At 36.9% G+C, this 26,401-nt stretch overlaps 1 protein-coding gene across 1 annotated transcript; it reads left to right on the plus strand.

Moving 5' to 3' along the window:
- Positions 1 to 24,255: 24,255 nt before the first annotated feature.
- On the plus strand, positions 24,256 to 26,081 carry LOC140748870 (cytochrome P450 6B5-like). The gene is made up of 2 exons (XM_073081743.1): positions 24,256 to 25,619; positions 25,796 to 26,081. Exons 1-2 carry the CDS (start codon positions 24,257 to 24,259, stop codon positions 25,963 to 25,965), a joined length of 1,533 nt encoding a protein of 510 aa, XP_072937844.1. The 5' UTR covers position 24,256; the 3' UTR covers positions 25,966 to 26,081.
- The last annotated feature ends 320 nt before the right edge of the window (positions 26,082 to 26,401 follow it).

The following is a 26,401-nucleotide window of genomic DNA, read 5'->3' on the forward strand; positions in this document are numbered from 1 at the left end:
AATGTTTTAGCGTGATAACGGTGGCACAGAAATACTCACTGTAACGTAACATGCTCATGATAAAACATAAAAAAATGATTTGGTCCGGTTGACCCATCACCACGAAAATTTTGTTCAAATGGTCGAATTTTTATGAATTTATTATTTTCACCATTAAATTAACCTACCACTCTTTAATCTGACGATATCGAGTATTCTAATCTGATGGGCTGCCCTGCACAAATCCCTCTATATAGAAAGCTTATATATGGTGAAAGATACTCTATAGGGTGTAAGGATTTTCCCATATCTTAATCTGCCGCGCTCGAGTCACTCACGAAATCCCCTCTTGGTCTCCCATACCAGGATGAAAATGCTGTATATGCCATTTTAAATCCAATTTATTTTTTATATCTGTGTTTTAAAGGGATAACTACAAATCAGAACCACTCTATTCACGACCAAATCTCATAACTATCTTAAATTATCTTATTAGCGACAGAAAAATGATCTCGTTACAAAAAGTAATATCTTATGATAATAAAGGTTCATAAATCTGAAATGATATCTTCTGGGAACTCCATGGAGTGTGTTAAACATTTATATTAAATGTAATCTAATTTATAAATAATTATCTCGAAATGGATATTGAAAAACAAATCCTACAGGGAGATGTACATTATTAAAATTTGGCGAATTTTTGTTGAATATTACCTACACTAATACTCCAAATTAAACTTAAATGTAAATAAGGATCATAATGTGGTAAAACTAGTGTAAAAGTGTAGTTCTACAAAAAGGTACCACCACCTTTTTCTATGGTGAAGCATTTCTTGCGTTTCTATTGAAAGTCTGGCTGCCGGCTGATCTACTCGTACATATAAGGCAACCCTCTTAGTCCGTAGGGCTGGCAACGCATCTGTGATCACCTTTAGGTGGAACCCCTGTTCATAGTCGGTAGTATCCACTTACAGGGTGACAGGATACTCGCTCGCTCCTTTAGTCTTGTAGAACATCCTTCGTAGCCTGATTGAGGTAGTACTACCGCCACATCTGTGCTTCCTAAAATGGTAGTATGAAGCGCCGCGTATCATTCTAACGTTTTCAAGTTTCAAAAATGTGCGACCAATCTCAAATAGGACTGAATTCTACCTAGGGTTCATATCTTTATATCCTGTATGCCCATTTGCCACTACAGTATCCTCTGGAACCGAAATCCATCGAACTTGTGACTGTGTAATGGATTGATGATACATAAAAGACAATTAATTTCTGTAAAAATGAGCCTGGCCTTGATCTCACATATTTTTCATTACGACTAATGTACTGCGGTACGAACAGTGTAATTAGTTTCAATTCGTTCGCGGGACGTTTATCAATTACGGCGGTTCATTTGCTTAATTAAATCCCGGAATGTCGATCCCGAGGAGACACCTGGATACCTGGATACAGGCTTGTGTTTGTGTAGCTAACGTATTTTATTTATTAACATCTGACAGGAGAATTTACTTTGAAGTACTTTTCTACTGAAGTTTTGAATACTTTTTGAAATAACATTGTATTACAAGCACATGTAATCACATATTTTTTTGTCGTAAACTTTATAATTTCGCATAAAAACTGACATAATGAACCGTGGATCATTCATACACATAATTTTGATCCATATTGAAATGAAAGACGCACACACGAGCATAACAGTCAGACCCAGGGCAAAACTTACTTATTAAGTCCCGTCTTAAATCTTAATCCCGTAAAATACTTAAATCGAACTATGTATGCCATAGCAATATGGTCATCACGCCGGTATTCAAGACACATACAACATTATCCCATTTTAACTCATTCACGTCCAAAATTTCATTATTACCTACTAACTGACCTAAGTTTAACTAATAAACACCTTGTTAAGAACTAACTATAAAGCATAAGTGCAAAATGTTTAAAATATCATTGTTCGGAGAGCTGCCGCAGATAGCCCCAAGACGAATGCGGCGCTGTTTGCGGAGGATCGTAAGAGTCGCGGCAACGCGGCGATGCCGGGCGAGATTTATCGCCGCTGTCCACGATGTAAGTGCTATGCTTCCCGTGTGAACATTAACGGTTTAATATTGCTTATCATACTACTATTAAAATAATATTCGAACATGAAGAATACATATATTCAACTACTAATAAAATAAAGAAAACATTTATTTTACATGCTATACAAGTTACAACATACGACAGGCATACATACAAAATAAAATAATAACAATGGAAGCGATACAATAATAGAAAAAATAAAAAAAACTCATAACGTAAACGACACAATATAGGAACAAAAATAACAATGCGAAGTTGCTATACCTGTTAAGTATAACAAGTACATCCTTAAATTATTTCTTATTTGTCGAAAAACAAAGACTTTTACAAAATCATATAACTATTTAAACAATTTTGGAACGGTACATATAAAGCCTTTTACAGGTGCACCAGTACAGCCAAAAACTTGCGAAGTTGAAGATTTTAAAAAATAATCTTACCCGCTTACTATATTCTTGGCAAGCTTTTCATTTAACTGAAGCGAGTTCCAACAAAAAGGGCATCCACTAAAAATATTTTAAAATGCGTTCTCAGTTTCCTTAAAAATGGCGAGCAAGAGAGTGGAAAGATAAATTTATTTACGCTCGAGAAATGGAGCCGCGCCGCCCGCCGACGTCATAATTTTAATTTAAACACACAATTTTCTTGATTCGCTCATAATTCATAAACTATACTGTCTGGCTCGTCCCCTGCGAGTTAGCCTTCGTAATCTTTTTGTACTTAAATCACTGAACGAATACTTAATTTTGGAAAAGATTTTTTACGCAAAATTATTTTTACATAACGTTTGTAAAAGGTAGACATGATAGCTATGATCAAAAAATACTTTTAAAGATAATACATAAACTATGAATCGCTATACATAAATTTATGTCGGTTTATCGAATGTCAGACTTCTTTAATAACCTACTGCAATATAAATTAACCACTTTCTCTCATTATTTTATTGTAGACTTCTTGATATCGTCTTCTCGCCTGATTAAATCAATGCTAACACTTAATCGAACACCGGGAATAGAATCGAATTCAATAAACTTATAAAATTTAAAACTTACATTTAGAATGTTTTTTTTTTGTTTTAGAAAATATTTCCAACGTTAGAAGCGAACCAACCGACACCAACTTTATAAAAAATACAGCAAGCGACGCAAATTTCAAATGAACTACAAATTGTGAAGTTGCAAAAATATACAGCTGAAATTGTCACTATTGTCTCTTCTGAAACATGAACATGGCTGTATGCAGTATACATTGGGTATTGCCAACTACAGAGTATTACCCGCGCAATTCGCAGCTAGCAATGTATTCCGTGGCAAACGACTTCAGGAGCGCGTTCGGATGATCCCGGTAGCATAATAAGAGCGCTTTAAAACTGAATTCGCGCTCCTTGCCGCTTCCACGACGCTGCCGAGTTTCCACCTGCCTGGACATGACGCTTTGTTGCACGCAAACATCATGCATGGACCGGGGTACGAAGGAAGCAGTATTGTATGGCGTTAGGGTAAAGTTTAAAGTCCATTGCAGTACACGAGCATTAAGGTGTTTTCATAGTGAGCGCTGTGGTCCGCGGTTTCTAATTTGGGCGCGCGGGCGGTCCGGCCCGACTCCCGGGTGCATTGTCATAGATTATTACATTACGTAGCAGAGATAATATCACGTATTACTGCATTTCCCGGTAACACCGACCGGTACGTTATGCATACTAGTTAATGGCAATTTCTGTTAATTTGAAGGCTTTCCCAGCTTATTTGTCGCTGAGGGGTCAGTCAGTTATAATGCAAATGAGCTTTCATTTGATTTTGGAATACGAGTAGAGCGCTACAACAGTAGAGATGTCTACGCAGTTCATTGGTGAAAATTTACTATGGCTACGTATAAATTTATACAAGCTTTCATTATGTTTTAAATTCCTCCAAATAAATATTAACAAAGTGTCATTGTGAAACATTTACTGTAAATCATAAAAACGCGCTAATTACTAAATATGTAATAGACTAATTTTTAAAAAAATGTTTAAAAACCTGCTACGATCTTGGTTATTATATTTTTGTTTTGCTATTTTTACAAGAAACATGAGCGCCCTTGGTTATATTTAAAACAAAATGAGGTAGAGTCATCACAACTGCTGAAATAAATATCCGGAAAATAATGGTTTCGAACTAAAAGTAATAAAGCTAAGAGGGCATGATCGAGAAACGATATGTTTAAATTATCTTATGGATAAACGCATCAATTATTTTACAGCCTCATGAAGACATATCCTGTCTTGTATGTACCATACTTATGTAAGTACATACTTAAAATAAAACTAATCTAAATAAATCTTCAGAGAAATATTATGACGACCAATCGGTCTTCAAAAATAGTGGCAACACGATCTTTCGAATTACTAGATTGTTACACTTTTTATTACCCCTTTTTAATCAATTTACTTAATTTTGTGATTTTTTATTGATTTATATAACTTCAAGAATAAGGAACCAAGGACGAATTTAATCAAATTACATTATCTTATTTCTCAGAAAAACAATACCAGATACAATATTCTTATCAACGAGAAATAAAATAAAAGTCTTTTCAACGTCCCAACTGGCGATCATTAAACACGGTATGTGACGAGAACATGTCCCATGAAATTTCGATTTTTTCATCTAAGAAGGAACGAGGGAGGGCGCGGGTATTAAAATTCCTCCGCCCGTTTCCCGAAGGCCGCGGGAAATCGACCAGAAATAAACTCAATATAAGTTCCCAATCCGGCTCGCGGCGCCTGCACTTTACTGCGGCGCTCACTTGTACCCAACTACTGCCGAACAGGCGAATTGAATGTCTTCATAAATACTAAGTGCTCTTGAAATTGTTCTCAATTGTCGGGTGATTCTTCGAAACAGAGGCTCCTCGATTCATTTGTATAGCTCAACTTTTTTACTTTAATATAAATAAACTATAAATAATGAAGTACTGGGAGTAAATATTGCCCTTTAATATATGTTGTTATATACGAGTTCAGTTAAATAATACATTTATATTAGGAAGAAATAAAAAAGTTGGGCCCTACTGATATCAGGGACACTGTGTTTCGGAGAATCACCTCATCTAGCTATGCTAAACGTTTACGTCGGGGCACGATACTCTAAAATATTTCAATATGATGGAACTTTTCGTTGTGTCAAATAGGGCTACGACCTTTAAAAATTCGTCGTCTAATAATGTTTACAATATTTTTAGCAAACAACGTTTAATATCGCAAAGCGCCTCCATCCGTTCCGCTAGTGGGCCATAACAATTACTTGCGTTCCGGAAAACAGGTAAATTTCCAATTTTTGAGAGGAGGCCTGGGATTCATTTATTTGGAACGTTTTATGAAACGCCGCCTGCTGGATCTGGGCGTGACGCAAATTGATATTAGTTGTTATGTTGGAAGCGCTGCGTACGAACTTAGCTTTAATCTATGAATTAACTTGCGTTTTTTTTGTGATTTGATTTTGAAACGCTTATGTTTTCCATTTGTTTTTTATGTTATGTCATGTGTTTTTTTTTTCAGATTAAATGTAGTCTATTACAAATTAATGAATAATTATACTATTAGGAAAATTAGTTAGGAAATAATTTAAAAACAACTATTAGGAAAACTTGTCAGGAATTTATTAATTAAAAACAAACGTTTATAAACCGAGAACATTTTACTTCATAATTTTACTTTACAAAGTTAACAAAATAACAATTAAGCATACAAATTATAGCTTCGACAAGAAAAGTGGCAGAGTAACGTTCTTTACAATAGTCGGAAAATAACTGCCCAGAAAGCGATCTACAATGCCCTTTTATACGCCCCTTTTTACTGAATACCCTCATTTTAAGATTACATTTTCTATCATCTGTTGACGTTCCTAACACGGCCTCTCCTGACGGTGTGGCGTCCTCGACACACTCTTCTCATGCACCTGTAGACGCCTCGTAGATCCAGGAACTGCCTCGTACGCGTGCAGTAGTGGCACAGGCGCGTTGACTGTCCTGGCTGAAGTAGCAGACGGAGCTGTTGTCACGGCTAGACAAGGTGGTGTAGCGTCGTCTTCAATGTCAAACTCTGTAGATGAAAGAACGATATAAAGAAAACTGACAGAATTCAACCTTCTTAATCTAATCTTACCGATACAAAGTACGCCAGAGGAACTTTGATTCGGTAATACAACTGTTTCTGATGGCGAGGCATCCTCAACCGCTTCATCACAACAGCAGCATGCCTCGACCAGCTGCATTCAGAGGATTAAATTGTTCACCTTCTGTAATTGAACAGACACATTTAAGGTTTCATACTTATTTGTGTGTAATGTCCTCAGATCTTTGTTTTTGAGAAAGTAATTAGAAACAACAATTCAGAACCCTCATTACAGATGCAAGCGTGCACTCAAGCATCAGCAATAAGTAATTCAATATGAAATTTTGAAAAGAGATAACAAAGATCTAGGCAAGAGAAGACAATAAAGATGATGTCGTACATATGCCTCAAACTGCGCAATTCAAGGCACAAGCACGACACTTTTACAATGGCTAGCCCGTTCAGAAAACGCTCTAACAAAGTAGCACGCTGTATTCCCAATGCTCACCGATACAATGACCATTAGCAACACATCGCTTATGCGGTAAGAGAAGCAAAATCCGGCCGAATCCGCCTCAGCCTTACCGCAAAGAATGGGAAGTAAAGCATAAAGATGCCCACCTCTATTAAGTCGATACAATTGGACATATAGAAATGTCTAAACACAGCGGATATAAAACAAACAGATACGAGTACCAATCACCCGGGGGCAGTTCCTGTCTACGGAGTGCACCCTCATGACTCGTTAGGGGTCTACGAATGAGACATAACTTTGCATGTGTGAATCGGTACCCATAAAAGGTTGTTCCAACCCAAACTTATAATAAAAACACAAAATGTTTGCCACACGAACGTCACACAAACAGTGACTCATCACAGGTGTCCGTGGGTTCACTCTGCGTGTACAGTTGCACACAGCTCCAGGACCACATGTCTGAGCGACTCCAAGACAGCGTCCGAGCACACAAAGCAAAACACAGCATTCGCTAGGGTATGTTTCATATGCACCCGCAGAGTGAACTTTACTTACGAACAAAGTCCTACACATTGTGTAGTTGAGTACACTAACTAATACGTTTACCATTATTTTTCTTATTATTTCCAACTTGCTATAAATATTACACAGTTTGTTACACTTTGTTACATGTTCAATAGAACCGCGGTAAATGTGCTAAATACTAAAAATATCTTATTACAAGCTCAGCCAATATCGTCACGCTGTCGTCACTATTATAGCCCTAACACTCGGTACCCAGGCATTACATGGACTTAGTCCACAGAGGCCGCAGCGGGTCTTACACTGTATCCTTCCAAGTACCACAACCCGTCCCGGACAGTACCCAGGCATTACATGGTCTTAGTCCACAGAGGCCGCAGCGGGTCTTACACTGTATCATTGCAAGCACCAAAACCCGTCCTGCAACACAGTACCCAGGCATTACATGATCTTGGTCAACAGAGGCCACAGCGGGTCTTACACCTGTATCTTCCAAGTATCAAAACCCGTCCTGCAACACAGTACCCAGGCATTACATGATCTCGGTCAACAGAGGCCACGGCGGGTCTTACACCTGTATCTTCCAAGTATCAAAACCCGTCCTGTAACAGTACCCAGGCATTACATGGTATTGGTCAACAGAGGCCACGGCGGGTCTTACACTGTGTCTTCCAAGAACCATAACCCGTCCCGTGATTGAAGTGACAGTACTCAGGCATTACGTGGGATATAGTCACCTCGAAAGCATAACAATTTTTCGAAGAGTCTTCTATACCAATCCACAACCCGTTGTTGACCTCCAGGCATTACATGAATGATCTTGGTCCTCTCGAAGTCGCGTTAGGCCTTACACGCTCCGTCCTCCCAAGTCATTACAAAACCCGTATATATTGAGCTGATAGCAAACATTGTAACGAGTACGGAAAATACTGATAGAACAAACTTATTTGCACATTGTAACAAAAGTGTAACAATAATAAAATTGTAATTTACTTGAACTCACCCAGGTTCAAATTCAAATCGTCCATTTTCTTACCAAGGACCAATTTAAATTCCTTTTGAAGTACCCTTAATACCAGTATTGCACGGTAGACCATGCAGCACACGTTGGCACTAGCAGTGCTCGCACCGCACGGCATCGCCCGCAGAAAACGGCGGCGCCCGCAGAAAACGGCAGCGCCCGCAGAAAACGGCAGCGCCCGCACAGCGCAGCAGCGCCCGCTGACCGCAGTGGCGCCTGCACAGCGCAGTGGCGCCCGTAGAGAGCGGCAGCGCCCGCAGAGCGCAGCATCCGCAGAAAGCAGCAGCACCCGCAGATCGCAGTGGCGCCCGCAAGGCGCAGTGACGCCCGCACAGCACGGTGGCGCCCGTAAAGAGCGGCAGCGTCCGCAGAGCGCAGCTCCCGCAGAGAGCGGCAGCGCCCGCAGAGCGCACAGCTACCCAACGGCATGCGACGACACGCACAAGTCAGCAATGGGCTCCAACGTGTCACTATTTCACCTGTACACTGAGAATAATTATTTACAAGACAGTATACATAACATGAATGTAGTGCAGTGAATTTAATAAAAGTTTCATCATCATCGCTCGGCTAAACCTGACCCCGATTTACGTACATGTTAAGTCAAGGTACAGTTTTCCATCATTAGCCTTCAGAGTCTCGAATCTTGTAAACTTTATTTAACAAAATACAAATCTAAAATAATATTTTTAACGTTTAAATAATTTGAGTACAAATGTTTTGAACGATTTCTAGTCATCCACTAGTTTCTCGTAAACAATTTCTTTAACAACTACACAGATTGTTATTTACAAAACCAAATGGATAAAGGACTAAAAAATGTTTAAAAGATACTAACAATGTTAAAATGTGTGGTACCATTGATTTATTAAATGCTACTAGCAAAAAGGTACCTACAAGAAAGTCAATATTTAGTCTGTCTGTCACATAAACATAAAATGTTTTTAAACTCTCACACTAAATATTAGCAATTAACTCTTGAAATTAAGAGTAATAAGAAAATATTGGTTTGATCTTACCAAATTGCCAATCGTGTCTAACTTGCCAGCAATAACCTCCACCTTAGGCTCCACAACATGCTCGAGCATTCCACCAGCAGTGAACAGATTCGAGCCGCGCCACGGTGGTGATGCACATGGTTGACGCAATATGTTCCTTTGCCGCAAGCCGCTTTTACAACGCTAAAACCTCACCAATTTCACCTCCAATATAACCTCTGGAGTACAGGCACAATACTGTTGATCACGACTTCCGTTGTTGTTTTACCGATACACGTGGTCTGCCACTCTTCTTGCTTACTTATTTAATTATTAAGAACAAACATACAAGGGGGGTGGATCAGAACGTGGGGCGGATACAATCCCACTTCTGATATTAGGAAAATTAGTTAGGAAATAATTTAAAAAAACAACTATTAGGAAAACTTGTCAGGAATTTATTAATTAAAAACAAACGTTTATAAACCGAGAACATTTTACTTCATAATTTTACTTTACAAAGTTAACAAAATAACAATTAAGCATACAAATTATAGCTTCGACAAGAAAAGTGGCAGAGTAACGTTCTTTACAATAGTCGGAAAATAACTGCCCAGAAAGCGATCTACAATGCCCTTTTATACGCCCCTTTTTACTGAATACCCTCATTTTAAGATTACATTTTCTATCATCTGTTGACGTTCCTAACAATACTATAACTGTGACTAATCATTTAAATCGTTTAAAATCATTTAAATTTAAATTAATATCATAATTAATTGTAAGTACTTATAAATTGCATGCCTTGACAACTTGTCAAGGCTAATAGAATAGGTCCTGGATATTGGCGGACCTATTCTATTACCATCGATCATTTGTACCTACACATTTTCAGGCAATAAATGATTTAAATTTGAATTTGAATCTAAATCTGTCTCTGTAAAGTTATTTAAGATGAACTTATCAATTAACTTAAATTCATAGTATACTACAGTATATAATATACTATAGTATATCACTACTACTTATAACACACCTGATAGATGCGTAATCAGTTTTGTCTTAGTACATTATGTACATAGGGGTTTGAACTCGATCCGCCCCCTGGGTTATTAGGTGTCCAGTCGGTGGTGAGCAAACAACCAACATGACTTGTTCAGGACTCCCCTTATATTTTGACAACCACTACCGGATACATACGCATTGATTGTAAGATTTCACAAGATGACATCACTATCTCGCCTCTTATCTTTGTAGAACACGGATATTCTTCAGGGAAATTAGTTGACTAATTTAATCCATTTGATAATAAAAAATAAAAGGAAATTCAATTACTGCTACTTACATCTATCTATCTCTCCTTTGTTAGATTTCAGTGATAAGATTAGACACTATTTGCTCCCAATGATTCATATTATGACTAATACAAAATAAGTGGTATTATAATCATAATGATTGAGCAATTAAATAAATGATATTAAAAAGTTTTTAAAAACAAGTTTTTAGTAAGGACATTTCTTTTGTATTCTTATTAGAAACCTATTTCATTTGATACCCATACCAAGAAGGGTGCAAAAAAATAAATTAACATCATAGGGATATTAGATTGAAAGTCATATTAGATTGAAAGAGTCACGTAAGTCAGGCTAACTAAGTATTGTCATACAGGCGACACGTATTTGAAAAAATTGAGCTCAATTGCTTGGATAAAATCATAAAAGTAATATACAAATATTTTTACACACTCTTCAAATGTTTTAAAATCAAAATGTTTGGTGTTTTTAATGTTGCTCCGTGGTGGCCATAAGTCGCATTATAGTTCCTTTAAACTAACTCTCGTCTCTCGTAAATATGTAAGAGTGGTTTTAATTAAACGCAGTTCGTCAGCACCCCGCCCCGCGCCCCGCGACCCGCCATCGGGCTGACCCCACGCCCCGGGGACCGTATTATATAATTATATTGTTAGTGGTTTACGTACGAAACTTCATTTTATCTAGAAAGTTATTTTCTTACCAGATAAAGACATGACATCAAAGTCATACCAGATAAAGACATTTTGAAGGTGGTAGAACCTTTGTGGTTCTACTCCGGCGGCAACATCGCCACACCTATTTGTGATCACCGGTTTGATGAGTGTGGTAAGGGAGACATACTTTTCCGAGGCGTTCCAGCTTAGTCCTCAGGGGTATCGGCGCATCTGTGGCCGACCTCAGATGGGAATATCTAATTCTAGCTGGAGTTGATTACAGATGTCCATGAGCGGTGGACTACACGTTCCTCTGCTACTCCTATATTTAAAAAAATCTAGTTATGGACTTTAGCAGAGGCTTGAAAATTAAAAGTTATTAAGCTGTTTTATTATCCCCAAAAACGCTTAAGTTAAAATAATGTTTATTAATTCCACCACAGAATTGCGTCACTAGAATAGTCATGAAATACAGAGTAAGAGTCCCCGCAAAAAGTACGTTCAATAAAGAGGCTTAGAAATAAAAAGTAAATAAGTTCTAGCGTACAATCTAACCTAAATCCAGTTCCGATCACATCTAAACAAGTAAGAGTCTGGAGAATGTTTAACGGAATCCGGGAAATAAATATTCGCCTACAAGGGTACAGCTTTTTTACGTCTGCAAATTCGAAAATATATTCAAAGCAAGTTAGTGACATTATATTTACTTTATCTTTAGATTAGTAGCATTCAAAATTTTAGGTTATATTATCTTATACACGTTTATTTTAATGATTATTACCTATTTTAATGCTGAAGGAAAACTTCGCCAAAACCTGGGAATTCTACATAATCTTCCCAATGTGTTTATGTAACCTAAAGATGTCTATTGAATAATGGTCGCCGATAGACCACAGAGGGGCAGCATTTATCACCACCTTTTTATCGTTGTAAGCTTTTTGCCTATCGCCATTCTAGTTCATTACATAAGAAGGTATCGATAAGCCGGCTCGTTAGCCCATTGGTCTCCAGCTCCAGGCGACACCCCTCGGGACCCACATAACGCGAGCTTACATAAGGGGGTCTATTTGTATCCCGCTAGAATCACACTCGTAAAAACTAGGACAACTTCTCAGTTTTGCTTGCTGACGTAAAAATGCTGAGATAAAGCTGGTGAACAATTGATTTAGTTCCGTAACAAAACAATTTTTGGCTGACCGCTAACTACAGCTAGATATTATTTACATTTATATGTTATTTATTATCCGACTGCAGAGATTTTTTTGGGTGTATATAATAATGTAGTTATGTACCTATGTCTCATTCTTTGGCTCAAAAGGCAGTAATTTATTACAGCCCAAATGAATATTATCAAAAAAAAACATACAGTCGAGCGCAATAAATACCTCCTCCTTTTTCGAAGTCGGTAATAAAACGGTGTAAACAAGGGTAACGACTCTTCTCATCTCAAGGGTATTATTGATATGTTATCGAATTTTGGCAACATTAATCTATACGCAGAAATAATAAACAAGGTGTTTATTCGCATCCTCGCTGGGAACTTAGACTACACACAATGTTCATTAGTATATTAATTAATTCGTTGCATTGTTTACTTTATATTTATACTAATATTTACTCCATGATGACGGCGAGCATAATTAATAATTGGCCAAATACGAGTCAAACCCGCACACGAAGGACGGCCAATTTTTTTCTTCCTTGTAATTTTTTATTTTGTTATTATAAAAGACGCTGAAGTAAATGCATTGTGAAAATTTAAACTGTCTTCCTATTACGGTTCCTTAATTAGTTTGAAAAAATGCCGTAAAATACAGGTTTCTTGTATGGGAACCCCCTTTTTTCATAGTTTTTGTTATAGCGCCCATGGCAATTCATTATATGGTGTCTGTTGGGGATCAAGAGACCCTGTGGCAGACGCACAGACCGCGAAGGCATAGTTCGTTTTTAATTTTGTGCAACCCTTAAAAGCTGCGGAAGTCCCTCTATTTCTTCTAAAAGCCCTAAAAACCTCGCTAAAGATCTAAGAAATTAATATTAAGCCAGTGGGCTATTATGTAAATCGCGCGCAATTTGCACTATCGTCTTGCGTCGTGCGACATTAGCGTTCGATAACAAGCGGAGACGTCCCGTTAATGCACCGCAATCGACGCCAAGTGCGCGCCAAGAACAAAGATGTAGCATTCATTGGAGTAGCTCCCGTGAATGTAGTTTACGATGTTATTTCAATTGATAAAACCTAATGATAGAGGATCTTAGCAGCAAATTAAAAGTATACACAATACACATTGCAACTCATTGTTCGAAGATTATGTGCCTCATAAAGTTGAAGTACTTTTACGTTATGATAAAGTCTAAGCCGAACGAAGTCTATATACCTTGGAATTGGTCTAATTTATGTATTTATCGAAGTACAAAGACATTTTAAAAATTAATCAAAAACAGATTTAAGAATTAATATTTTGTATTCTTATCAAAATTAAACGAACATGTCCCTTCCAGAACTTGAGCATCGACGTCTCTAATGCTGCAACATTAAGGCTAGTAGGAGAGGGCGAGTGATTTGCGCGACGGCGCCTCGCCCTTCCATCTCGTATTATTCTAATCCCCGTCAATTTGCCGACGCACGCCACAGGTGTCGCTGATGAGTCGCACAACTTTGAAGATAGATTACCTGAGACGAGGGCCATTAAGCAATGTTACGTACGTGCCAATACATAGTGTTCGAGTACAGTCTACGCTTGATCTTTGTACTAATTTATGGTGAATGATTTTATACGTGTACACGTACCCTTGTTTTTGTTAGTCAGGCATTTGAGTAAAAAAAATCCACATTATGCCAAACTCCAACACGATTAATATGATACGATGTTGTTAAGCAGCTACTACAGCTGAGAAAAAAACACTTTTACTAACAAATATGTATAAAAAAAGAACTTTTCAAACAGTCAATACATTTATGAAAATATTATGTATGTAAGAAAACACACTGATATGTATGAAAAAAATAGTAACCACCATAACTTTAATACCAGAAATAGAAATAAATTAGCAATTCCTGAACATAGATTATGTAAGGTGGCTAGAGCTTTCATGGGCAAATGTATTCGCTACTACAATAAAATACCCGACCACATTTTTAATCTCACAGAAAAAAAGTTTAAACATGTCGTTAAACTAACGCTATGTAAAAAAGCGTACTATAAAGTAAGTGATTATTTGACTGACAAAACGGTGTGGTCTGAATTAGCTCCAGCTCCACATGTACCATTACGTTAAGTTAACATTGTCAAAAACATTTCTTTTTTTTAAAAGATGTGTGTTATGGAGTTTCTTTCGCCGCTTCTTCTCCATAACGAAACGCCTTGTGAAGTGGTGGTAGTTGTTTTGACATTCAAAAGTGCTCTGTAAAGAACCTATTTTGAATAAAAAAAATTGATTTGATTTGATTTTGATTGGTTTCATAAGTGACGTACTTATCTAATAATAGAGTAAAACACATAGAAATAGTGGGAAAATCCTCCTTTTTCGAAGTCGGTAAAACTTAGGAAAAATCAGGCTCGAAGTTAATAGGTTTAAATAATGTAGTAAAAGTTTATAAGATAAAATTAGTTTCACAGTAGCAGGGGCACAAACACTGCGAGGACAGGTGAGCGATAAATACCGGTCGCCTGCTCCTTGCCTGGCTTAGTACGTTTCCATTGTACCTACTCGGTACCTTCGGAATTACGATAGAGCTGAAGAGTAGTTTTTCTACCATACCATTCTACCATAATTCCATTACAATAATTCAGTATATAAGTCAGTTACAATATGACATTTATAGTCAAGGTTTTCGAGGACATTTTTTCGAGGTGTGTGAATCAATTTACACGATTACTTTATGTGTAAAAGAGAAAGAATATTATATAATATATATCAACAAAATATATATCAAAAAGATACTTGATGCGTCGTTAAAATATACGGATAAAATTATCAATAATACCATTGCTTCATTTTTTTAAGTGGATATTTTGGCGCCTAGCCGTGTCGCATCCGACTGTGAGCCTGCGTGCAGTTAACTGCGGACATCTTAAGCTAGTTGCTCGCGTAAATCCGAACACTACTTTTAACTTAACGTCGTTAAATGTTAAAGTATTCAAAAACTATTTTAGTTAAAGTCAAACTAAATTGTTTCACAATGCCATAGATTGACGACCTCCGATGGATGTATGTCATCCTTGGGAGATTGACTGATCAAATATGAGCATTTCTATGCTTCCTGCACGTTTCTTACAATGATTCAATCTTGTAGAAAACCATGTTGATTTATAAATAATGGTAACAACTAATTCACACATCCATGTCATACGCATAAGATTTTTAAGTATTGACCGCTCCCAATTAATAAGCAAAGAAAGTTGGTAGGTACTTTATTTTAGATCATTATCTTAGATAAATAGAGAGTTACCTTTTCAAGTTATACATACACCCATAGAGTATCACGTCGTAACCATCTTAGTATTTATCATGACAATGTACAATGACAATGACATGTACAATACCGATGCTCTTCATTTCCTGTACAGCCTTCCGCCACTAAGACACCTTTGTACTATGCAATGTTATGGGTATGTGTACGTAACCTACTACATACGTTAGATACTCGTCATGGTTGCCACACCTATTTTTTCTTATAAGTGTTAAGCGCTACGCTGTCCTGGTCTCAGGGGTGTGGTAAGCCAGACATATAGTAGGTAACTACTTGAAAAGTTGGAATAACCTATACAAGTAGTTATACACCTGAGCCCAAACTCTAGTAGGACACCAATCCTATTTAAAATGACCACTTACTTTCAGAATATCATGTTGGTGATACTTTAATTTAATAAGAACGTCCGGTCTAAGGGTTCGTCTAGACAATATTGATCCGCTTAAAGTTGACAGTGAAAACCTCTCTTCCATCTTTATCCGTTTGTTTAACAAATATTGTCATTGACGGCGACTAAAACCTTAACCTATTTTCTTTATAAGCATTCCTTGTTGAAATCACAAGGGTCCACGTGTAAACGTCCCCGGGCCGCACTTTATTAAACGCAAAGAAAGCGGTGTTTGTATCTCGTGTGGTGTATTTACATGAGAGGTTACAATGGTGACGGCGGCTGGATTTATCGCTTGTTTTGCGCGAGGACGTCGCAGCCCGCTCTACACCACCGAACACAAAAAGGTAATAGCAGTTTTTATAACTGGAGTCAGTATAAATACCCATTGTTTATGGACCAAATGTTACGTCGTCTTATACCCTTTACTGTCCCACTGCTGGGCACGAATCTTTCCCAGAATGAGAACGGTTTTGGCTATGGTCCACCACATGCCAAACATAAATTGACAAGACTTCACACAACTTTAAGAACTTTTTTTTCTTTAGAAATCTCTCCGTTGTGCAGTTTAAAAATACAATAATTCCCCAGATAAAGGATATTGAAGAATTTTGTTATATTATGTAAATGTGGAATTTAGAATTATGTAAAAAAATCAGTACAATCTTTGTACGAGTAAGTATGGGTATCCCAATGTAAAAATCCTGTTATGAATATACAGTGGAAAATAATAACTCCTTAATAATATTGTATGTATACATTTCTCAAATAGTTCAACGATTATAGTTTATCAGTCCGCCGGTACCGTGTCCGGGGCAAGCGGAGGCGTTATTTACCCGGCGGTATAAATCTCCGCGGCCGCCCGCCGCCGGACCGCCCGCTAATTGAGACGCATTACTTGCCTATTTGTAAACACTTACGTAAATTACCCTATTACCTGTGACCTATCCGAAAAACGTGTTAAATCAAAACAATACAGAAAATATGTATAAAACGCTACATATTTTTATTTGTGGTGTGTGTTTTATTTTGAATTTTACTTTATTTGACATTGACTTATTATTTTTTTTTCTAATCGTTTTTTAAGTATTTCATTGGATTTAATTTGGTTTTGTAATTCATTTAATTTGTAATTATTTAAATTTAATAATGTATAATCTAAAAACTGAATTTTCACTGTAACCAAACCTAACTTTTGTATACAGCCATGTATTTTATTTATATGCCATATTAAAGCTATTGTCACATATTCTCAAATCATCGTAGCTGTTAAAAAAAGCATTTAGCAAGCAGCGCTTACCCCGCTCAACCAGCTCGACCACTTTATATAAAACTACGCGACTATTATGGTAAATACCGTAATTTCCTGAACACTGAGGCTCACTCCCTATATTGTTACTTACCCGACTCATTTAAATTGTCGGAAATCTAGGTAGATCTATGCATCCGTGTACTCGAACAGTCTAGGTGTAGACGGATCTGAATTACTTTATCTTTTACACATAAATTCTTCCTTCTTAAGACACTTGCAAAAGCAGTGTCTGTTCAGGCATATACATATAAAAATCAGTAGTTTTATATCAGACTACCCTTTCTACTTAACTAATAAAAGACTGATAACGCTTCAGGCAAGTAATTTTAATGTACGAAGCAAAACAGATATTGAAAGTACGTGAAATGCAGCGTGAAAGCTTCGAGCACTCGGTCTAATTAAAATGTAACACAAGATTCGTCAGTCTTTGTAGCTAATTAACACCAGAAATATTGTTATCAGCATCTGATATTGTGTTTTTAATGTGAATCACATTACTATCGATATCACACGACGAGTAATATAGATATTATTAGATTAGGCAGCTAATCGGGATAGGTTCAAAGGCGTCTGACCGCTTATCTCTATCGTAATCTAAGCATATAGAAATTTTCCGCTAAGTGGCGCCAGTGACGTAAAAGAGCCAATGATAATAATAACGAAGAGCTATAATCTAAAAGGCCAACGTCGAAGATCTTGTCTAGTGTTATACATGTTGTAGTGATGCCGCTACTGCTCTTGATAAATTTTCATGAGCGTCCCATGTCATAACGCCCAGAAAATGCATGTCGTAGTAAGAAGTTTGTTCTGTGCATTTTTATAAGATTAAAATAGCAAACGATCGGTCAGTTCGCCTGAAGGTCGCTTACCACCACTATTGTCCTGACACCATGTGTGTGACACATCTACCTGAAGGCGAACACAGATGTGTTACCCCTTGTGAAGACTAAGGTGGTTGCCTTATAATAATATGTAAGTCAGTCTCCTTCAACAACCTTCCACTAAAGCGCAGAACTGCTTCACGATAGAAATATAGGTGGCGGTGGTACCTCCCAAATCGAACAATGTTAACTCTACCGCGTTTTAAAACACAGTACATAATTAACATGCATAGTTTAATATATATCTTTTTTTTAAGTATTCATATTACGATGGAAGAGACTAGTCCCTACGATACAGGGAATCCTAGTGTGGGGCCTAGAGTTCTATAATCTGTAACATACATGCATATACACTACAAAATTGTGTATCCCTTTATCTATTGTATAAATTCTTTGTATAATCTTACTACCTTGCAAGTTTGCTTCATGTATGTTTTTTTTTATTTTGTATACAGAAATAAAAGTTATTATAAAGAATATCATAACATATAACGGGTATGAATAAAACATTTGTCTAAACATATAACTTCACAAAATGTAACAATGTCAATATTTATTTATCGATGTTATTTTCACAGTCTTACTTGTTCTTACCAAAACTCATTGTTTAAATTGATCCACTGTAAGTTTAAAGTCCCATACAAGTGTAGTGTATGAAGGCAATTTGTCGCGGGCTCAAGTTCTCGATTTTTGATATCGGAACTTCGCTGGTACGTAACTCGAAGCCGGAACTTGAGCTGGAGAGCCGTAAAATTGCAACAGTTTGAGTAATGCTCTAGTTTTCGAGCACTTTACTATATTAAAATACATTTCAGGAGAAAACAGCAATTCCATCGTAATTGTATACCTAAGTATAATACACCAACCATGACGCAGCAAACAGTGCTACGCTATTTGGAGATTTGAACCACGGGCCACAAGTACCTTTCCATAATAACCAGCATATCGCATTCGATGCATAATGCAATAATAGTTTTCTATAAATTTTATAAAAATCCTAATTTTAAATTGAGCTATCTACTTCATTTATGGCTATAATTAATTCTTCAAGCAACTCTGCATGATATAAATCATGACAAGATCATAATACTCCAAAGAGGTTCATCTAAACAATTGTATTATCCGCCTTCTTATTGACATACAGCCTACATTTACACAGAACATCAAGAAAATGTCCGCTGACACGTCTCTAATAGCTTCTCACAAAGAGGCGACTTAACACCAACAAAGACGGAACGCGAAACAAATTGCGTTCGAGCATTGACCAAGCGACAAAGGAATCCGCGAATAAAGCTGAATATAAAGGGCCATAAGCAATTACAGGGCGATCGCAGGCCGCGGGAGATTCGCCAGAAACCAGCCGAGCGGCGCGGCGACCTTCGCCTTACGTGTGTACGTAATAGAAATGTTTTTGGTACGTTCTGATGACATCGGTAAGGTTGTGAAAGAACGCTCGAGCATCAAGAGTTGTTTACTCGGTGTAACGAGCGCACTCCGCCGCATTGTGATGGTAATGGCGGGACGCTGCGCCGGTACCTGAGCTGATCTGCGCTGATCCGCGGATATGCGCCGCCGCCGCTCCACGAGAGCTGAGGGCCGCTTAATATCCCATTAACTTTACTATCTCCGTTTAAAATATGTGTTTTGGTTATGTATTAACAAATGTATGCTTTAATTGAATATTTTACTTGTATGAAAATACTTTTTCATGAATAAAAGTTGACGGGCCAAAGGTCTATCGAATTTCTGGCATTTGGTTTGGTTTGGTTTATTGATCTTGTCACCTTAATATTATATTATACGAATAGGTATTTTCTTTGTTGATCTAGAAAACATGTAAAGTTTTACAAAACATCATTCGACGGAACTTATCCAATCAAGATAAGACAAAATGCAGGTGTTACGCTATCAGCTCCGATACGGAATGATAACGGAATTTGATAAGCACTGCTTTGACGTACACGAGGCGACGGTTCTCATACCCTTAATATTCTCATATCATTATATATTTTCACCTATTAGTCAATGTTCGTCTGTAAATATTTTATTTTAAATAGACTTTTGATAAAATTTTATTACTTGAATTATAATTAAGATTTTATCCAATTCAATATATGAAATAATAATGATGTCATTATATTTTTAAACGGGTTAGCTGCCTGAAAAATCAGTCCTTAATCGTGAAAAGATCGCTAATTAATCAAGAAATATTATTAAATTTCAAAAGATTTTATTCACATAAGTGCATAGAAGGTATTTACAAAAGTTACTATAATTTGTGTAATTACCAATTACCTTTCAAAAGTTTTATAACTGCTTCGAGTAAAGTTTGGTAAAATATCTTAGGATATGTTAATAGCAAGCTCTGAAGAGCCTCACCTTGATTGCGTGAGCTACGAGCGAACTAGCGGATCAACATGTAAGCGGCGGCCGACTCTGTGACAAGCTCTACATTCACTCACTATCTTTATTCCGTGTGAACTTTTGTCAAAATTAACTTACAAGTTCACACCACCACCACCTGTAATATTACTATTAGTTGTAATGATAAAATATTGGTTTAGTTACTAAGGTACAGCCATCCGATTTGATAGTTTTATTAATTTAGCATATTATCATTTTCTTGTGACCTAATGTTTCAAAACGGTCGACACAATATTCTTAGTTATTTTTATATACATTAAACATGCACACATAACTCAGTGCTGTAAAGTTCAAGTTAAAATCCTAAGACGCGTAAGGCGGCGGTAAAGCTATAAAGGCAGGCAGCAGCGGCGTTCTTTTATTTGGTGCGAGAAGTTTTGATCGAGGGCCAATTCTCCGGCGCTGCGCCGTAAATTATAAACTCACCCAACACGAATAACACTCTGCGTTATGGCCACCATTGCTGGCGCACTCTCTAGGGTTGACAGTGTCCGGGATGCTCTCATACTTAGCGGTGTAATAATTTTAATGTCGCGGTTTTTTTAATGACGACCCGCGTGGCAGAGCGGTCCCTATGCTGGTCTGACACGCAATGGGTTCCGGGTTCGATCCCCGGTCAAACAGATATCTAAATGATAAATGTACATTTCTTTTCTGGGTCTGGGTGTTTGTGTTTTGCGTATATCCATGGCACCCACAACACAGGAAAAATCCTGCTGCTGCTGTAAGCTGTTAAATAACAATTATATTGTATTAGAATGTACCTTAATTGAATCTCAACAAAGTTTAAAGAATTGCAATTACAATTTTTTTACTTAATGGAATACCCCAATAACGAAATAATTGAGCGTTTTGGCAGTATGTCCTATTTAACAGACTTCAATCCCTCCTGAAGCCTTCACTATATGTCACAAGCATTTTCAGCAAACTTTTCCATAGTGAATACAGTGAGAGCCAGTAGGTACACAACGCAACTGATGAATGTTTTTAAACCACCCGAAATCCTCCAGAGTCCTATCACATAATCTCCGAAACGTAAAAAGTCCCCTCAATTCTGTGGATCCTGTGGGATTAGCCACCCCTGGCGCGCGCTTTGTCTTACTCCCGGCTCTCGATAGCCAAGTCATCGCCACTTCTAACTGCGAATGTTCCATTTTCTTTTACAACTTCGTCCCACGCACTGACGCTTATTATATTATCTCGAGATTCTAAGAAACTATACACTCTTTGATATTTCAATAGTTCTTTATTTTATTTTGGTATTTGCCCAGAAACGCATATTATTAGTATTATCTGTGCTCTATTTTCAGTTTTTTTTTTTTGATGCACCGCTTTTATGTTTTTATATTTTTTGATGTAATAGAGTACGTAATAATACCTCACAACTTAAAGATTTGATCCCGGAATACCAAATGTTTAGTCTTTTTAAAGTTTATCTTTTTTAACCTGATTATTTTAAATAATATTTTATTATTTTATCAATAATGAGAAAAATAAAAAGGCGATATATAAATCACCTAATAAGATATGAAATGCATATATACATGTATCAATAATTATTACTCTGATTTTCATTAGCTCTTTACTATCTTAGGACTTTCCCGGGACCTCCAGATTAACTGTGAAGAATCCCGAAGTCCCGGGATAAAAAAGAAAACTAGGATCAAATTATCTACACACAACACAAAAAAAAACATAAAAAAGCGTAAGAAATATTCATCATCTTTCGCATTTACATATGAATTTAGTTTGGTCATCATTTAATTAGGTCCACTCTCAGTGGAAATAGGCATTTATACAGATAAAACATGAAAATATTTAATATTCCGAAGGCCAGGTGTCGTATAAAATAAATCTGCGTTAGCAACAAATAAAACGAATTATATAATATTAAAATCCGATCGACTAATACAATTAAGATAATAAATTAAGATAATACCTTTCCTGGTAACACAATTTAGAATAGCATTCAGACGTGGCGCTCTTATCTTATCAATTGCCCGATTATTGCACTGGAATCATTTAAGATATTCACACATGTATATAAAACATGTGTATCTACAATACCTACACACAAAAAAATCCTTGTTAAAAACACAATAGGTATTTTTTTAATTAAAAAATGTTTGAGGTATCTTAATAATACTTATGTATTAATGATGTCGGTGTTGTAGAAAAACACATGCAATATATTTATGTATGTAATATGAAGGTTTAACGCCCTATTTAATATAATTAAGTCAGCCAAGCAGCCTTTAGCCCAGAGCACAGCTGCGCTACGAGACATGCAGCAGATGACTACTGGACTACTGGACATTGTACTCCAGCGCTAACAAACATTATGTCAATATTAAAATCACATTTAGGACCCTTTTCCTGTCTTATGCGTTAACCCCAAATTAACGCCCATACTCTTGTCATACAAAACACGGAAACATGCTCGCACACACATGTAGCATTCGTTCACGCATGCGTGTATACACACGTGACAGGAAAAAGGAATTTTAGCAACAATTTGATATCAAAGTGTTGCTGTCATCGTCGAATTGATTTACGGTGCTAATAACTTTATCGTTTTAATCGAACGTAAAAATAACTTTAAATTAGGTTATTATCGCTGGGAATATTTAAAAGATAAACACTGATTGATGACTGATGTGATTTACAGTGATTTAAATGTTGTTAAATAAATAAAATCTAAACGACTGTAGGATTCCAATGTAATAAATAAATAATATAATCTGCAAGTAGATAGAATATTGTTATCAAATTCATTGGCGCATTTAGATGTTTGTCAATAGAAAATAGACTTTAGAATTAAACTGTCATTCAGCAACATATTATAATACTAGCTGTACCTGTGAATTTACACATCCAGATTAAAAGAATAATATTCATCTTGACATATACAAACACATTGCTATTTTACGTAGTCGTCGTCTAGGTAGACGTCTAGATCGTCTAAGGTAGAGTATGTTGAACATCTTTCTTTAGAATTTCAGGCGTGCGGGTTTCCTCATTATATTCTCCTTCGCCGTATAAGTAAGAAATAATTAATTTCTAATACGTACATAACTTTGAAAAGCTAGAAAAGTGTGCCTGGAATTTGAACCTCGGACCCCTAATTTACCTTAGCTATCACTGCTGCTATTTAATATAATACTCATTATTATTTTAATTCATATTATTATAGACAACAACTTTTCCTTCCGCACTCGTAATTAGAGTATATAAAAGTTTTCGCACAGTTTTAGCCTTATTAGATTTATTTTTAAGTTGCTTTAATAAAAGCATTTTATTTAAATTATCTTTTCCATCCTTGTAATACTTCCGACAATTCCATAATATTTATTCGTTCTCAATTATAACGTCATATGTACAGACAATTCCTTGTCTTGAAATACTTTTATATATATGACAATTACATTAATATTTCCCGGAAAGCTACGCTCGGATTAAGCCATTACTAGCAAATATGACATCAATGTTAATCGAAGCAACTAGCCAAAATATTACTCATTATAAAATTAATTAGTGATCTCACTGACACCTATCACCAAGATAAGATTTCCATCGTCACCAATTCGTGATGTATATTTAATCAATTGTAATTAGCTTAAAGTCATAGTCGTTATTCGCATCGCAAGACATCAAACATGTTTCTCGTGATACTTATAATTTTCTTCGTAACTTTGTACCTCTATGGTACGCGAAACCACAAATACTGGGAAGAGAGAGGTGTGAAACATGAGAAACCAATACCACTGTTCGGCAACGACGCTAAAAGATTTCTTCTTCAAAAAAGCATCACTCAAATTGCCGCCGACACTTACTGGAAGTTTCCGAACGAGCCCTTCGTTGGCTTCTACCGTGGGAACGTCGCGGAGTTAGTGATTCGTGACCCAGACCTAATCAAGCAATTTATAGTGACGGACTTTATACACTTCCACCCGAGGGGATTGAATCCTTACGGCTTGGAGGTTGAGCCTCTCTTACGGAATCTATTTTTCGCGGACGGTGACTTGTGGCGACTGCTACGGCAGCGCATGACCCCCGCTTTCACGAGCGGTAAACTTCGAGCGATGTTTCCACTGATCGTTGAACGCGCTGAGAAATTACAATCACGCACCATGGATGCGGCTGCAAAGGGACAAGTGATCGACGCCCGAGATCTCATGGCGCGCTACACTACTGACTTCATAGGAGCTTGTGGCTTTGGCCTCGATGCAGATTCCTTAAACGACGATGACTCAGCTTTCCGTCAATTAGGTGCTAGAATATTCGAGAGCAATTACACCAGAGCTATCACATCCGTCCTCAAAGCTCTTTTCCCTGCCGTATTCAAACCGCTTAAATTTCTCGGTCAAGAACTAGAGGATGACATTTTAGCACTAGTGAACACAATTCAAAAACAGCGAGGACATAAACCATGTGGACGTAATGATTTTATCGATTTGTTGATGGAAATAAGAGAGAAGGGAAAAATTGTTGTCGATTCCCTCGAACGGTTCAAACCAGACGGTACCCCGGAGCTGGCGGAGATAGAGTTAGACGATGTCCTCCTCGCAGCTCAAGCCTTTATATTTTTCGCAGCGGGATTTGAGACTTCTTCTTCAGCCACAAGCTTTACGTTGCATCAACTAGCATATCATCCAGATGTCCAAACAAAAGTTCAAGAAGATATTGATAGAGTACTTGATAAATATGGAAATAAACTTAGCTACGACGCTATTAAGGAGATGACTTACTTAGAGTGGACGTTAATGGAAGGCATGAGAATGTTCCCCTCGTCTGGATTTTTGATGAGACGATGCGTCCGAAAATATACAATCCCCAATACAGATATTACTATCGATGATGGAGTACGAATCGTAGTTCCATTGCAAGCAATTCACAACGATCCACAATACTTCAAAAATCCGACAGAGTTCAGACCTGAACGCTTCTCACCCGAAGAGTCTGCTCAACGCCACAGATTTGTTTACCTGCCATTTGGAGGAGGGCCTCGTGCTTGCGTCGGTAAGTTTAAGTTTAAACTCGTATACAAAATTCGTATACCTAAACAATAACACAAATATTGCATTCTGGAAATCTAATAATCGCTTTTCGTTAGATTGATCATCAGATTGTTGAAAAATATTTAGTTATAAAAAGTGTATAATTGTATATGCTCTAAGTCAAACTTTCTATATCAGGTGAACGCCTTGGTCTCATGCAGTCGATGGCCGGTCTAGCAGCAGTACTCTCCAAGTTCACAGTGTCGCCGGCGCCGGAAACCAGAAGGGAATTGCTATCAGATCCACGGACCACCATAGTGCAGAACATCATCGGAGGATTACCTCTCAGGTTTAATATTAGGAGATAATGTAGATTGGTAGTGTGTAGTATTTAGTATCCAAAACACAGATTATTTAAATCCTGTTGTATTTTAAGCCTAGATTTTACGGTAAATAGGAAACATCCAATTAGCACGAACAAACACGTAAGTACAGTTTTTTCTAAGAGTTGTCCATTATTTATTAATCTATAGCAGTTGCAATTATTCAATGCAAAATAAACTTGGAATTCACAGTTTAAGTTAAGAGATAAATAAATCATAATTGTTTAAAAAATACCAAGGCTCACCTCTGAACAAAAATATTAAATATTTTTTTTAGTTTCTGTATGTTATGTTAACATATATGACGATAATAATATATTTGCAATATTTATAATATGAGGAAATATAATTTTATAATCTCGTTAGGGGTGTAATCAAGCTCATCTACACCATACTTTTCGACACTTAATGTCGTCTTTAC

Source organism: Epargyreus clarus, unplaced genomic scaffold, assembly GCF_041222505.1.
Source record: "Epargyreus clarus isolate Ecla_fem2 unplaced genomic scaffold, WU_Ecla_fem_2.2 ptg000017l, whole genome shotgun sequence".
Lineage (NCBI taxonomy): Eukaryota > Metazoa > Arthropoda > Insecta > Lepidoptera > Hesperiidae > Epargyreus > Epargyreus clarus.